Raw genomic sequence first — 16,040 nt, forward strand, 5'->3', positions numbered from 1 at the left:
GGCAGGGGCGGCCACGGCGGACTCACCTGGACATACAGCGCATGAGCCAGAAAAGGGAGCTTTCTCAGGACACGGCCGCTGAGACCCTCGCTCTTCCTGTGAACAGAACCGCGCTTGGGGACGGTTTCCCTCATCTCCGAAAGTCCCCTCCCCTATAGCTGGCCTCAAGGTGGGCTGGTGGCCCCTGGTCCTCAGCTCCTGCCCCAGGCAGGACACGATGCTTGCCGCCCTGAGCTGCTAGCCGCCCAGGAGAGGCACACACGACATGGTGGGCACGCGGCCAGTGGCACGGATCCCGAGGAAACCAGGCTGGTCCCCATCGACTATTTTTGTCCAAGTGTCAGAACTGCCCTCTTCTGCCTCATCTTGACCAGTTTCAATCTCTTCAAGAGATAACCCGAAATATAGTTTCTTCAGGCTATCCCGTTGTTCAAAAGCTTCCACAAGCCTCACGGCTTCAGGATGAAGTTCAAACTCTGGTCACAACGTGGCCTCTGGGCCGCCAGCACCACCACCTGATCTCTGCCGTACAGCCCACAGGAAGTCCCCCACGGCCTTCCCCAGTTTTCTCCAGTTTGTCCAAATTCTAACTGTCCTTCACTCCACTGCAACTGTGCTCCACTCCATCTCCCCACCTTCCCTTCCTGCCACCCTGGTCACCAAAGCCATGTGGGAGGTCGACCACGCTGCCAGCCACAGGCCCCCAGCACGTGTGCAGCCACTGGCGCTCAGGGGCTGAGCGCTCCCTCCTGACGCCTAGGGCTGCCGGGCCGCGTGCTTTCTCTGACTTCCCGAAGCACCAAGCACAGACCCCTGCCGCTGTGTCCTCTGCTTACTCAGACAGAAGCTTCCACTTTTTCCTTCTCATCGATTCGTAAAAATTTAACAAATGCCGTTTAAGAAATCAGGACTACGTCAGGAGAGCCTCATCTGGATATCTATCTTTTCAGAGAGAAACACAGCACTGCTTTTTACTTTCTAACGGTGCCTGTGGGAGGGTGGCGGACCTCTACGCTCTGGCCCAGGAGCCTGGGGCCAGGGCGGTCGGGTGCTCTCAAAGCTCTCCCAGCGCCTGTGTGACAGACGCCTCGGGGTCCCAGTCCCTGTCCTCTGACCCCAAACCACGACCCTAGGCTGCTACAGTCAGCTACAACCGCCCCTGACCACAACAAATGCACTTTTCTAGGTTATAAAGATGAAGGCAATGCACACCTTGAAATTTCACTCAAAAGGAGACTCAACCTTGACACGTTGTTTTCAATGAAGCCAATCATCTCCAGCTCCCGGAGGGTCAGCAGCTGCTGGCGAGGGTATATGATCTGACACTGGAGACAGACACAGGGCGTCACGGCGCGGTTCACGGGCAGAGTGCACACTGTCGGCCACGCGGCAGCAGCCCGTTTCTCAGAAACATCCCCTCCCCCAGAAAGGCGAGCACGGCCACGCCAGGACGCGGGCCGCTCCCCTCTCGCTCACACGCACGTCCCCGCTCCTTCAAACGCAGGTGAGAGTACGGGTGACAGGACACGTCTCGGAGACTAGCGGGGACCCAGCCTCTTCTGTGCTTTTGATCAAGACGTGTCTTCACTACGTGTCAGGGCAGAGAGGGACTCGGAGGGGCTGAGGCCAGCCCGGTATTGGGTTTCAAAGGCGTATCACAACCCAGGGAAGCAGAGTCGAGCTCAGGAATCAGGACTTGGCCTGCCTTTCAAGGGGGGTCTCCATTTTTTTTTTTTTTAGTATTTATTTGAGGGAGAGGGAGAGGGAGAGGGAAAGAGAGAGAGAGAGAGACAGACACACAGAATCCGAAGGAGGCTCCGGGCTCCTAGCTGACGGCACAGAGCCCGACGCGGGGCTCGAACCCACAAACCATGAGATCATGACCTGAGCCGCGCAGGCGCCCCTTCATTTGTTGTTTTTAAGACAAGACCGTTGTGTGGCAGGTGGCACAGCCTGACCCTGGATCTGGACTTCATTCCCTTGTGAGCCACGTGGCTGTACACGGGAGGCACTCTGCCAAGAAGCGGCACCTGACAGGGCGCCCAGGGACCAGCACTGAACGACTTCTAACGTGAATTGCTCTGACTCAGTGACCAGGAGAGAACGGAGAACAAACAGCTTTGTCGGCACGTTTTGGAGGTCTGGTGAAGGCTGTGAGTAAATTTAAGCAACAGGGTTTATGCCAGGAGTGTTCTCACCTTCCTGAGCCTCCCTGGGTCCCTGCAGCCTCCCTGGGACTGCCCCCCGCTGCCCCTCCGGGTGCACGCGACAACCGGGGGCTCCTGATGGAGTGGGCCAGGCACACGCCGACAGCCTTCAGGACTGGCCAAATTTCCACTCCGTCATCGGAATGGCTTAACTTCCTGCAAACCGGTTGAGAACCCCTGTCCCACACGCTCAGCTTCTAGAAAAAGTTCGTACGTTAACTGGCGAAACATCTCCCGGATGCGCGGCACAAGTAGGAGCGTGACCACCGTCGGGATCCCATCACGCTGACTTCTCGGCACCAACACTTTCCGGAGCTCACCTGGGACCTCAGGTCAAGGCTCCCCGGGCCGCCACTTTCTCCGTGCCGCAGCAAAGTGGGACGGGGTGCACACGCCAGACCAGCCCTCCCATCCCTGTCAGGGGCTGTGTGATCCCCGCCGAAGCTCTGTGGCGCCGGGCTGGGGGTCGATCCCACCCCCGCCATCCTGTTACGACAACGTCACGCCAACGATCACCACGTAAATCCCCGTCCGTCGGTTGGCTCGGTTACTGCCTATCTCCCAGAATCAGGGTTCAGGAACGCTCCCCTGGGGGAAGGGACTGCCTGCCTCGGGCCTGCTGTGCCCAGTGCCCTGGACTCCTAGCACCAGGTTCTGCCTAGAGTGATTTACACCAGGCCCACTGGGAGCGCGCTACCTCGCCCACTGCTGCTGTGCTCACTGCTCATTAGAACACGGGACTGAAGGGACGTTAATGCCGTAGCTAATGATACACTGTGAACGGCAACCCGGGCAGGATGACCCCTCTGTGAACTATGACCTCCAGTCAGGAGGACGTCCCTGTGAACTGTGACCTCCAGTCAGATGACATCCCTGTGAACTGTGGCCTCCAGTCAGGTCTCCCTATGAACTAGGACGTGTCCGGCAGGTTTCCACGCCCCTCCCGGCAGATCGATAGATCACGTGATCACAATCATCATTTTGCACTAAAAGAGCAAAAATATAAAGTCGGTGGCCATAATTTCTTTTTTTTTAACTTTTTTTTAAATTTATTTTTGAGAAACAGAGTGAGACAAAGCGTGAGAGGAGGAGGGGCAGAGAGAGAAGGAGACACAGAATCCGAAGCAGGCTCCAGGCTCTGAGCAAGCGGTCAGCACAGAGCCCGATGCGGGGCTCGAACCCACGAACCGTGAGATCATGACCTGAGCCCAAGTCGGACGCTCAACTGACTGAGCCACCCAGGCATCCCAATAGTTTCAACTATCAGCTCAACCTACGAAACACACCAACTGCAGTTTTCGACCTAAGATGGTTAATACCACGTTCAAGTAACTCACCCCGTCTCGGAATTGGCCACTAAGGACACACGAGAAGCCCGGTTGGAAGCAAAAACGCCCCGTACCTTCATCAGTTCTTCCAGACAGGAGAGGTAGATTTTGAAGATGGCTGCTGCAGAGGGCGGTCCGATGTACTGCCTGATGTCAGCCCTGTCCACGAAGGCCACGTCGATCCTCTCCGTGATGTTGGAAGTGGTCAGAATCACCACGTTGCAGTGCCTGGAGGCAGAGGAGTGAGCGCCAGTCGGCCGGTGCCTAGTGATTCCATCACCGCCCCCCCCCCCCCCCCGTCCTCGAAGGTTCAGAATTCAGCCAGCGTCTCAGCCGGCTGCACCCCACGTCCCAAACCCGGCCTAGGAGGCCTCCTGAGGCCCACACCTGAGTGCCTGCCGGGCCCCCAACTCCCACCAGGCTCTCTTGGATTCAACACAGTGCGCCAAGGAGATGTTGCTCCTGTCTTCCAGCAAGTTGTCCCAGACCCCCACTTGACTGTTCCCTCTCTTCCATCAACTGTGGCATGACGAAACTCTCACTTTTCCTTTTTTCTTCCTCCCCCCCCCCCAATTTTATTTTTATCTCTAGAGACAGGGAAAGTGTGTATGTGCAGGGCGGGGGGGGGGAGGGGGGATAGAGAGAGGGAGAGAGGGAGGGAGGGAGGGAGGGAGGGAGGGAGGGAGAGATAGAGATAGAGATAGATAGAGAGAGAGAGAGAGAGAGAGAGAGAGAGAGAGAGAGAGAGAGAGAAAATCCCAAGCAGGCTCCATGCTCAGCTTGGAGCCCAGTGCAGGGCTTGATCCCACGACCCGAGCCAGTATTAAAAGTCAGACACTTAACCGCCTGAGCCACCCAAGCACCCCCGGAGCTCTCACTTTGTGTGCAGCGCCCTGAGCACCCCATCGACCTGCCAGGGCACAGCCAGCTGAACACTCGACGCGCAGCTCTCGCGACTCCCACACGCCGTGGAGCTGAGGTATTTATCCTGTTTACGGGCTGCTTCCCCTTTAGCTTCCAAAGGGCAAGAGAGCCCCGTGGTCCAGTCTGTCGGCCAGCGTGGCCAGCACACGGCAGGCACAAGGCATCCCGCGAGCACGCTTCCCAGGCCGCTGGGCTTGGTGTGGGGGATGTGGCGATGCTCCCCCGGGGCCCGAGTCAACACACAGGCCAGGCCGCAGGAAGCGTGTGGCCTGGGGAGCCCCCAGGAAGGCCAGCTTCACCTGGTGTCTGGAAACAGGTGTGTAGTGCGGGGTGAGCAAGGGTGAGCCACTGAGGGTTAGGGGCAGGGAGTGTGCAGGTCACAGGAGTCCGGGTGGAGGGATGACACGGCTGGGATTCTTGTCTGGGGACGGGCTTTGTCCCAAAGAGTCAGACCCACACAAAGGAAGGCCCGGAAGGGTGGCCTAGAGGGGCCTGAACAGGAAGCGTGAAGTTAAGGGCACAGGAAGGGGTGAGGGCAACCAGAAACCCGTGCGTCTCCATTCCCTCCTGAGCCCCCACACCTGCCAGCGACAGGAGGGGCACCGGGACCCCACCTTCTGGCTCGAGCAGGGGCTGCACAGTGAGGACATCGGGTCAATGGGAACCCTGGAGGCAGGAGCTGCAGGGCTGAGTGAGCGCCCCGGGAGTGTCCGACGCCCAGTCTAGGTGGACCCGCAGGCCCGCGAGGGGTGAGCGACAGAAGAGGGAAGGAGGCTGACAGCAGAAACTAGGCGGTCTGGAGAGTGGAGGAAGGGGAAGGGTGGCTGGAGGTCTGACGGTGCGGAAAATTCCAGGGAGGGCAGATGGCTCTCAGGTAAGGGAGGGGCAGAAACCAGACTGAGGAGCAGGGGCGGGGCTGGGAGCAGAGCCCAGGGAGGAAGGAGGAGCGGCTACAGGGGCACATGGCTGGCCCCGAGCAGGGTGGAAGCAAGCAGGCCAGCAACAGCTGCGGCTCAGGAAATTACAGCCCCTCACAGCAGGTCGCAGGTCGTAAACCGTAAATGTACTACTGCGGGAGGCCCGGGAAACAGCCCACGGCACGATTCGGTTCCCCACCAGTCCACGCGGACAAGCTAGCTCTGCAGCCGGGCAGCCTCCCAGTGGGAGAACGCTCCCGGGGCCCACCGAGGGCTGTGATCCGGGGTGGGGGTGGGGGCCCGGACCGAGTCAGGTTACGAGGAGTCACTCCCTAAAGCTGCACGGGCTCAGTCAGGGCACACTGAGCACGGGCCCCGGTCCTGCAAGGCTGGGCTGTGGAGACGTGAAATCTGGCCCCATGAAGCGCACGCGGGGGGCGCTCGCCTGTCCGTCGCCAGCCCCGCAACGCCAACCAACGCTGGGCGGTGCCGGCATCGGTGCCAGAGGGCGGCCGTGTTTCACGGTCACGCGCTTCTCCGCACACTTGAGTTTCGCTTTATGTTTCCGATACCTCAGTGAAAGTACCTGTCCCCGAAGCGGTGCATTTAGCAGATACACCGCCTCAGGTGTGGGAGAAGGGCCGAAACTTAGCAGCCGTGTGTCCACTCAGAGGAGCTGAGTGACGTGTAGAGGCGTGCGGCCACCTCACACCCTCCCTGTGGCTTCTCACATGAGACCACCGTGTCAGCATTACCTCTTAATCTGATCGATCTGGGTTAAGACAGCGTTGACCACACGGATGGCATCTGACGGCTCGGTACCTGCTCTGCAAGCGTTGCGGGCGGCCGTGAGGCTCTCCACCTGTGGGGATGGGGCGACGGGTCGGAAAGGACAGCACCCGACCCCAGGGGCAGCCACGCGCTGCATCAACCGAGCAAGCGAGGGACAAGTGAACGGGTACGCGTGAGCCCGCTATGCCAGGAGCTCGACGTGCGGGACGCCGGGGAGGAGAGGGCTGCGTGACAGGAGTGCCGGATGGAGGACGGACTCAGCCAGGGGTCCAATTTCCTTCAGTCACGGGTGTGATGTCCAGCTGCGCCTACCTCATCAATCAGCACAAACACCAGCGCATCTCTGTCATCAATCAAGTCCTGAATCTTCTGGAACATCTTCGTCACCAGCTTGCCACTCTGGAACCAAAACGCTCCTTTAATGTTGACTTGTACACGTCACGCCGCCTGCCGCACACCCTTATCTGCCGTCCCTGCCAGCCTCGTTATGACCCCAGGTGGCCCCACAAGCCCATTGTCTCCTGACGGCCCCCTGGAGAAATCCCTAAATCCAAGGAGCCAGGGCCACACGGGAGAGGCCGACCCACACGATCCCCTCGCCCCGCTCCACGTGCCAGGAAGCGCGCCCGAGCCCACGCCAGCTCAGCCCTGAGCCGCCTGGCACACACAGGTGCCTCAGTGCCCTCCCTCCTTCCTTTTGCCTGTCATCCGCACCACCAGGAACAAGATGGGTCATGGATGCAAGCTAAGCGCACTCCCTACGGGTGCTCCCCGTCCCGGCTCACCACCCTCTGGAGGGATCTGTTTGCACCGGTGCCCGGGCAGAGCTCTCCTGTGCTGAGAGGCACCTGCAACATCACCTTGGCTGAGCCCCGCGGTTTGGACAGAGGAACACAGAGGAACGAGGCTCAGAGCCCCGAGGGCGTGCTCTCTGAGGATGCAGCCCTCTGCTGAATGCAGGTCCCGTCCTCAGAGAAAGCTGAGTGTCTGTCCCGCCCAAAGGTCTGGATGCCACCAGCAGAGGGTACTCTCGGGCCTATTTTCAAGTTACCGCTCAGTTCTGGAACTTCCCTCCGACCGCGAGTCCGCCCTACTGTCACGTTACCTACTTCTGTCTGAAGCTCTCGGAGGAGAGTCTGCCTACTCTACGAGACAGCCGTCCAACTACATGGTTGACAATGCCGACAAGCAGAAGCGATGCTGATACTTACTTCCGAAAACCACTTAGAGAAGAGGCTGTGGCTGTTTATTTCAATTAATTGGCCGTACCGGTACCTGAGATGACAAAACAGAGTTACAACGAGTGGCTTGCAAATCGCTCCTACGGCACCCACAGGGGCGGCAACGCTTCTGCTGTAACCCAGCATCCCTCCGCTGCCCACTAACTGGTTAAGTCACCACAGCTACCAGCGAGGGCTGGTGCAGCGGCCTGCGCAAGTACTTACGACAATCTAACAACATGCAATCAGCGGTCCTAGCTGAAGCAAACTAAGGGTTTTGAACCGGAAAACATCTCTGCATCAAAACAACAGTAACATCCCTCTCACTTTTCATCTGCTTGTAACTGACGTCTCAGGTGCTCTAAGAAGCGTCACCAGCAGTAACGTGGTAGCAAAACAAAACGTAACCGTCAGACGTTTTCTGGCCAGAGCTGAACGTGTTTTCCTCCCTCCATAAACCCAACGAGTGGACAATCTGTTTCCCAGCAAAAACTCACTTCCTGTGGACCCCAGGGCCATGGGGCACCCGGAGGCCCCGATGTCAACCTCAGTATATACTGACAGACTGCAATCTAGCACTGGTCCTCTGTGCACACGGGACACCTGGATGCACTTAGTTCTAACTAAAATCAAACAGGGAGCGAGACGGAGGCAGAAGGGAAGCCGAGCCCCGTCCCCTATGCCTCGAAAGTCCACATGAGAAAAACAATCCCTTTCAAAAAATTGCAACTGGCTAGCCACTAATTCTGTTTACCAAAGAGGGGAGAGACAGACAACCTAATGAAATAAAGACTGGGTTGAATACTGAACAAAATCAACCCTAAGGCGTTTCGATCAGGTGAGCAACAAAGGCTTGCTAAGGTTTCTTTCTGGCATTTCTAAGCCACAAAATAAATGCGTATTTCCAGATGGTTGTACTGCAGGAAGTTTTCTTTCTTGCGGTAACATCTTCAGTGTCCAGTGTTCCAGGTAACGGCTCCAAGAGATCTGCAAGGCACAGATGCACCTCGGCAGGTCAAGACAAAAACCAAGTTGCTTACGCAGAATAAAAGGTAGAAACAGAGCAACTTCCCTACACAAAAATTCTCCCGGGACATTTTTGAAAGGGAAGAAAATAAAGTATTCGTCCTAGGATACACGCTGGAGTAACAAGTCTCAGATCAATCCCCTGAATTAACCGGAAAAGGAGACGAAATCATCGCAACAGCATCTGTGAATGGCGCCAGACAGCAGGCGTCAGGACTGTCACCCAGACAGGAACGAGGGAGCCTGCAAGCGCTCTGGCTCTCTGCCTACAGCGCCTTCCAACCGCGACCCTGGAGGGGACCCAAGACGTGCACAGCCACTGCGCTGACTTGGACACAGAGGTCAGAGTTCGAGGAGCCCGAGGCAGCTGCAGGCTGCAGAGCAGAGTTCCAGAGGGGAGGTAGACACGCAGGAGTAAAGCTCCAGGAATCACATGGGGTCCCTCTGGGTCTTTGCTGACACTCGGGCGTGTGTGAATACGGAAATCCCAACAGGCTGGAGAGCCATGAGGGGCACGGCTCCTGGTGCTCACAGGCTGGGAAGCTCAAGTTCCCAATGGCCAACGTGCACAGTACCCGCTATCACTCAGGGTGCCCAAGTGAGATCCCAGAAGGGCCTCACTTCACTATTAAGTCTGGACTCCTTTCCAGTAAAGCTTAAAAACAAACCTCAAAAGGGTTGCCCTAAATCACAAATGCAATGCCTAGCAGAACAAAACCCGACAAAAACAATGTCTGCATTCAACCAAAACTTACCTGACAGCACAAGCAGAAACGGACCCCAAACCAGGAGAAACACCAGTCAACAGAAAGACCCGGAACTGACAACAAGGACGGACTTAGTAGGGAAAGTTGTGAAATGGTGACCACACACCAGCTCAAACATTTTAACAAGAGGATAATGCGGAGAGAATTGAAAAGTATAAAAGGAACCAAGTGGAACAGCCAGAGAAGAAAAACATGCAAACAGAAATGAAAATGTCACTGAATTAAAAGCAGATTTGACATCTTAGAAAACTGCCCAAAATGCAACACGGAAAATTCTAAAATCCTCAAAGAAAAAAAGCCACATTGGTGGCCCAGGGGAGAATATCAAACAGCTGAACACGCAAATAAATGGGTCTGTTCCTAGAAAGTGAGTGTGTGTAGGGGGAATTCGTTGAGAAAATAACGGCCGAATGGTGTCTAAACGCAATGACATCGTAAGCCCCGAGAGAGACAGAACTCGAGGAGAAACAGACAAATCCACCCCTAGCTTGGCCATGCCTCTCTCAGGCAACAGGATGGGAGACCATCAGCGAGAGCAGCAAGCATCCGGCCCTGAGAGCAGACTGCATGCTGACATACACGTGGGACAGTCACCCAAAGGGCACGTGCTGATCGTCAAAGCAAGCGCCGTAAACGTAAAAGACTGAAACTCAACTCAGAACAGTGCTCAGTACGGGAATTAATTCGCTCTGAAAGAGAGGGATCTACCAGTAAAGGAAAATTATGAAGAAATAAACAGCTTCCATGTCACACATGAAAAGCAAGCGACCCCGTCCTGCCGCTCCCCTTTCTCGAATTACCAGAAGTTACCTGCTCGAAAGTCTGATGGTCAATTTCTGGGCTAGTGCCTTACACAGGGATGTTTTTCCAGTTCCCGGAGGACCTGTAACAAAACCCAAGCAGATGTGTTTTTAAGTCAGCATGGTAACAAATCCCTTAAAACAACGGGAGCTGCATTATCCCCGGCACACACAGCAAGGAGTGGGGCTCAGAGCTCCGAATGCTGTTACCCCAAGTACTGCCGGGCAGCCCACAGAGAAGTCGGCTAGCAGCGTGCGTGCTGCAAAATATTAACACGCTTCCCGAGGCTTTCCCTTTTTCTCCTTGTCTGACCTCGGCCCGTGTTTCTACTCTTGGCTTCCATGTCCCCAACACAGCATCGCCTGCCGGCCCGTGCGTCCCCTCAGCATCCGGAGCGAGCACCTCTCCCGGTCTCCATCTTCGCAGACACCCTCCTTGTCCCCACACGTCCTCTAGAAAACCCACTCGCTAAGTCACCTCGTGAAAGGTCAAACACCTTTCATGACAAGCATCTGGATTCTTAAGGCACTGACGTTTGTCATTCCTGCAGCCCACAGCATCCCCGTCTTCCACGGCAGCCCACGCTAAACCAGAAGAGCAGCAGGCGAAGCCCTGCTCGTACAGCTTCTTGCCCCGTGTGCCACTGAGCAGGAGGCCTGGCAGCAGCTGAGACGCCAACACAGAGGGACAAATGCATCTACCAGAAGATGCAGACACTTTCAAATCTGATCTGCGTGAATTCTTGATAATTAAAGAAGAAACATAGAGCCGATTCTAAATGGGAAATACTTGATTTCACTAATCAAAATACCCCCGGATGGTCTGCTCAGAACCCAGTATCAGGACAATATGCCGAGATTATCTGCGGTTTAAAAGGCCCCGTGTTGGGGGTGCCTGGGTGGTTCGGTTAAGCATCTGAACCTTGATTTCGGCTCAGGCCAAGATCTCACGGTTTGTGAGACTGAACCCCGAGTTGGGCTCTGTGCTGACAGCGTGGAGCCTTTTCGGGATTCTCTCTCCCTCTCTCTCTCTGCCCTTCCCCCACTCGTGCGCTCTGTCTCAAAACAAATAAATACAATCTTAGAAGAAAATAAAAGATTTTTAAGACTCCACAGAAGCGTATGGTCTTAACTGGTCTCAGAAGCTAACCACCCCCACCTCACTATTATTTGGGCATTCTCTCGATTTCTTTCTAACCAGGAACATCAAGAAAAAATCCAACGTTCTCCTCTGAGAAGATTCAGACAGAATTTCAGTGAAGCAGGGCTGTTGCGGTTTATGGTCGCAAAGCAAAGCCCTGGGAATGCTACAAAAACGTGAGGCAGTTCCTGCCCAAAGGACCGTACGATCACTTGGGGGAATTAGGCAGTTATATGAGAAGTTTAATAATAACATAGAAAAGTCACAAGGCAGAGACTAGGCAGCTGCCGAGTGAAGGGTCAGGTGACACATGCCCAGGGTAATGTGAGCTAGAGTGGCTTCTCAGGGAGGGGACATTCGAGGACAGCTCTGGCTGCATCAGAAAACAGAACTGTAACCCCTTGAAGGTCAGCGGGACAAGTAAAAAAGCCTGACTTCACACGGTTTACCTGGTTAAATAAAGAAAACCCCACACGCTCTTACCGTGAAGCAGCACCACCCGGTTCCAGGTGATGAGATTGCTGTCGACGTTCTTGTCTGAAAACAGCAAGGTTGTCATCACGTAATCGAGGAGCTGAGCGAAGAAAGGTAAAACGCGGATGGAGGTGTGGACAAGGCAAAGGTTCCCACCAGATGTGCTGCCGGAGCTCGTGCCCGAGGAGAGGGGCCGGGCGCCAGACCACCCCTTGGCGACTGCTGGCGCCGAGTGCCGGATGCTTCACAGGCTTCCGTTTTGGAAGAAACTCCAAACGTACGAGACCAGGTTGGCTGCTGCTACTTTAAGTATGCAGACAAACACAGGGGTCCCGCCAAAGGACAAGACTTGGCAAGTGATGAGTGGGCTCCTACCTCTGGGACAACACAGCAGCGGGCAAGCCACAGCACATTCACTTAGGACGACAGCCAGGACTGTGGTCGCGCAGCCCGGGTGATGTTGGGGATGGACTTCTAGTGTCCCCCACGGCATGCAGGACCCTTCCCCTTGAAGGGGGCTCAGACGAGCTGGCGCTTGCTCAGACCTGCCGACCTGCTCTGTCTGCCCCTTGGCCCTGCCTCCTCCGTCCCAGTGCGTTAAGAGCACAATCCGGTGAAAGCTGTCTTTACATTCTGCACCCGCCCCTTCCTCCCCCATGGGACAGACACCCGGGACACGGGCTGCCAGGAACCATAAATTCCCAAAAGCCTATTTGAGTCACGGGGCTCCAAGATGCTGGAGGGCAACACAATATTGATCCCAACTCAAACAGCCGGGACTTCCTGCAAAATTAGCACAGCAACTTACATGAGACTTGACTTCCACATCATATACCAGGCTGTCCCAAAGCCCATGGAATTCAGCTGGGAGAGAGGAAAACAAAAACCTAATTTTAGGAAAACAAGCACCACAATGACCAGTGAGGTCTGCCCCGAGTCACTGACGCTCTCCACCGCACCACACACCACAGGCTGAGAGTCTCATTACCGGGAAGTTAAATTTTTGAATTGTTTCTTAAAAGTTTAATTTTTCTTTACAGATGCAAAGTCACTGCCAGTCACTCAGCTTTCAACAGACAACCGAATGGAGTACGGAGTTACTTCCTCATCACGTGACCACGCGCAATTATCTCTTGTGGACCTGAGCTCTCCCACAAGCACATAGACTGCCCCACCGTCCTCCCCAGCAGCCAGCACTTGGGTGGGGCCGAGGCAGGTCTGGGCCGGCTGTCACGACACCACAGGTAAACGCTGAGGACTCCACCGGCTAGAACCAAGGCAAAGTCCACAGGGAAGCACGGAGAAGGCAGGAGGAAGGAAGGGGCCGGCAGGTGACCAACCGGGAAGGAAAGAGCACCTCCGGATTCTCAGCACCATCTCTGAGGGACCCGCCTGCAGGAACACAGCCTCACAATGGAGACCCCTGCTTTTATCTTCTGCGATGCGCTCTCTGTTTCACAAGAAAAAAAACACCCTGAAAGCCTACAAAACAGATGGATGAATACAACCTCCTCAGCTAACTGCCTTGGAGAGAGCAGGCCACATGCCGACCCCTGACCTCGTGTCCCAGGTGCGTACTGCCCGGCGCCAGTGCTCACGCACCTGCGGGCAGGACCCAGTGACTCGCCGCAGTTATGTTCTCGGTCTCCTCCTCCAGAGTCTCACTGCTGGGGCCGCCCTCATTCAGCTGGAAGACGTGAAGCGAAATCGTGCAGGCACCCAAGTCGATGGGCTGTGATGAGAGGGAGAGCAATCAACCCACGCAGACCGAACTCCCTTCCCAATTCTAGCCATGACAATTACCCGGTAAAGTCCAAAAATAAAAATTGAATATGCAGAACGTTAGAAACTCGTTCGTAGATTAGGAAAAAAGCCTATCATATTCAGATTCGGTATCAACTCTTTAAGATGTTTCTCTCTCCCCTTTTGACTAAAAAACTACTTTATTGTTCTTTGTAATCATGAAAATTACGTGGTTAGTGAAAACATACAAACGATACAGGATGAAGTTTGTCAAAGTCGCCCATCCAACCTCACACAGCCACACGTACTTGACCAAAAACGGATTCAACCACAGTTTTCTAACTGTGCCTTTCCTGCTTCTTTTTCACATCTGTCATATTTACTGTGATCGTATCATCTGCTTAGTCAACCTCTAACTGACGGATAACCAAGATACTTCGAGTTGTCAGCTACTATTAACAACATACATAGAAAGTCGCCCTTGCACTTCTACAAAATCACATAATTACGTCTGAAGATGAATTTCTCTAGGTGAACAGGCAGAGCCAAAGATGAGAACGTTAAAACGTCTAATCGCTGGCCCCAGCGCCCTCCACTGAGGCTGCGTTAACCTGTCTTCCCTCAGTAGCGTGAAGAGCGCCTCTGCGTCCGCCAAGCTGTCCAAAATCAAGTATGATGGGTAAAACTCACAAAGCCACGGGGCACCCGGGTGGCTCAGTCGGTTGAGCGTCCGACTTCGGCTCAGGTCATGATCTCACCATTCGGGGGTTCGAGCCCCGCGTCGGGCTCTGTGCTGACTACTCAGAGCCTAGAGCCTGCTTCGGATTCTGGGTCTCCCTCTCTCTCGGCCCCTCCCTTGCTCACGCTCTGTCTCTCAAAAATAAACATTAAAATTTTTTTTTAAAAAACCCCAAAACTGACAAAGACACAAATGCTAGTCCCAGTATAAGAAAGGAGAGGTCCACCTTGTAAGCAAAATTTTGGGGCCAAACCAATGCTTCCCAACTGATTCTTTGTAAGACACGAGCCATGCGGGTAGAGGGGATGTATCAGACACTGGGTTGTTTGTATAGTGACAAAAAGGTCCCAACACACCCACCCTCTCCCACAAAGATGGTGGGCGAGGCCGTCCGCACGCCAGACTAGACGAAGCCCTTCTCCACGGAAGGCCCATCTCATCCCTCAGCCCCCATGCCTACTACAGTCTATGCCGGTGGAGCGGTCCATGGACATCTGCTGCCTGGAAGGACAGAGAGCAGGGACGGAGGCCTCATCAGCACAGCCCATTCCACGGCGCTGCGTTCTGCTTTCGCAATGGTCCCCCTACTGTGCTGTGAGCATCCTGACCCCGGGGCCAGCCCACTCCCAGCACCTGGCTCTTCCCAGACAAAGCGACAGATAAACGAACCACTTTCTGACAACCCACCACCAGAGCAGCAAGCAGACATCCGTGATACTGACGTTGCTTTTTTTTTTTTTTTTTTTTTAAGGTAAACTCAACACCCGACATGGGGCTTGAACCTATGAACCCAGGATCAAGATCGCATGATCTGCTAAATGAGCCAGCCTGGTGCCCCCATGACACTAACTTTGTATTCGACTATGGATTAGCGATTTCTTGGCAATATGAATTAGTCACCTGTGGGTCTTTAACCTTCAACTCTGTGTCAACAATAGACACAGACTGCACGTTTCTGCTCAGAAAAGGATCATCAAACTCGGTCCACGTGTAGTCACCAAACACAATGTTATGTCTGTTGAGCAGCTTTCTAACGCTCAGCTTTATATCTTCCTTTTTGGCAGTGCTGGGAACACAAGACACAGAGGTCAGGATGGTAACAAGCGCCTTCTACAAAATCAGGCCTTTCAGAGCACAGCGGTGGGCTCGCCTGGGGGTCAGCCCCAAGCCAAGCCCTGCCCTCCATCCGCCAAGAGGCCACAGCAACAGCTCCTGCCACCCGGGGCTGCCCCAACAGAAGATCAGCCCGGACACACAGGCCTGGCGTGCGCTGCGAGCTCTCGCTAGTGCTGCTACTGTTAGGAACGAAGGCGCAAAGCTCCCACAGCCGTGGGGTTGCAGCCCGAGTCCGCATTTTAACAAAAGCCCGAGGCCTGTGATTCACGTGGGAAAACTCCTGACACTTTCGGACTGGCATTCAAGGCTTCCAGGACGCCGACCGGTTCTGGACCATACCTGCCTCCGCCCCGCCTCCCACACTGCCCCAGCCGGCCTCCCCCTCGGCGGCAGGCAGGCCCGGGAGGGTCCACCCTCCCGGGCGCCTGCCCCACGCAAGCCACACCCAGACCCCTCTGAAAGCTGCGGACCACGGGGGTTCGCCTGGGGTCCTGAGAGATCAGGTGGTGGGCGGCTGGGGTGACCGAACAGCCCGACAAACGCCAGCTCCGAGGATAACGTGCACACGCGCCCCTTCCTCCCCGGGCCCGTCCGGCTCCGCTTGGGTGCGGCGCCCGGGCTCACCTGCCGCTCCGCTGGTGCACCTCCACGTGGACGGTCAGCGCCTCGGCCACGCAGGGCAGCGCCTGCTTCAGGTCGCCCACGGCCTCGTCCATGGCGCCGCCTGGAGCAGCGGGGACCCGGCCGGAGCGTGGCCGCCGCCGCCTCGCGCCCCGAGCCGCCGCCGCCGCCGCCGCCGCCACCGCCCGGGCCGCCACCGCCCGGGCCGCTCCAGCCGTCCGCCCT

General features: G+C 55.7%; 1 protein-coding gene across 3 annotated transcripts in view; it reads right to left on the reverse strand.

Moving 5' to 3' along the window:
* Nucleotides 1–15,989, reverse strand: part of TRIP13 (thyroid hormone receptor interactor 13) — a 36,932-nt gene extending 20,943 nt beyond the window's left edge. For 2 of the 3 annotated variants that reach the window (XM_042998124.1, XM_042998119.1), the window contains exons 1-12: nt 15,819–15,987; nt 14,979–15,144; nt 13,199–13,328; nt 12,405–12,460; nt 11,606–11,696; nt 9,992–10,064; nt 7,380–7,443; nt 6,481–6,567; nt 6,132–6,238; nt 3,610–3,763; nt 1,213–1,325; nt 27–96 (exon numbers count right to left, since the gene is read on the reverse strand). In XM_042998124.1, coding sequence (XP_042854058.1) covers nt 27–96; nt 1,213–1,325; nt 3,610–3,763; nt 6,132–6,238; nt 6,481–6,567; nt 7,380–7,443; nt 9,992–10,064; nt 11,606–11,696; nt 12,405–12,460; nt 13,199–13,328; nt 14,979–15,144; nt 15,819–15,910 — 1,203 coding nt within the window. In that variant the 5' untranslated portion in view covers nt 15,911–15,987. Of the gene's footprint in view, nt 1–26; nt 97–1,212; nt 1,326–3,609; nt 3,764–6,131; nt 6,239–6,480; nt 6,568–7,379; nt 7,444–9,991; nt 10,065–11,605; nt 11,697–12,404; nt 12,461–13,198; nt 13,329–14,978; nt 15,145–15,818 lie in introns of all 3 variants that reach the window. The other variant, XM_042998131.1, reaches the window with a different exon arrangement.
* Between the last annotated feature and the right edge of the window lie 51 nt (nt 15,990–16,040).

This window comes from Panthera tigris, chromosome A1 (assembly GCF_018350195.1).
Source record: "Panthera tigris isolate Pti1 chromosome A1, P.tigris_Pti1_mat1.1, whole genome shotgun sequence".
Classification (NCBI taxonomy): domain Eukaryota; kingdom Metazoa; phylum Chordata; class Mammalia; order Carnivora; family Felidae; genus Panthera; species Panthera tigris.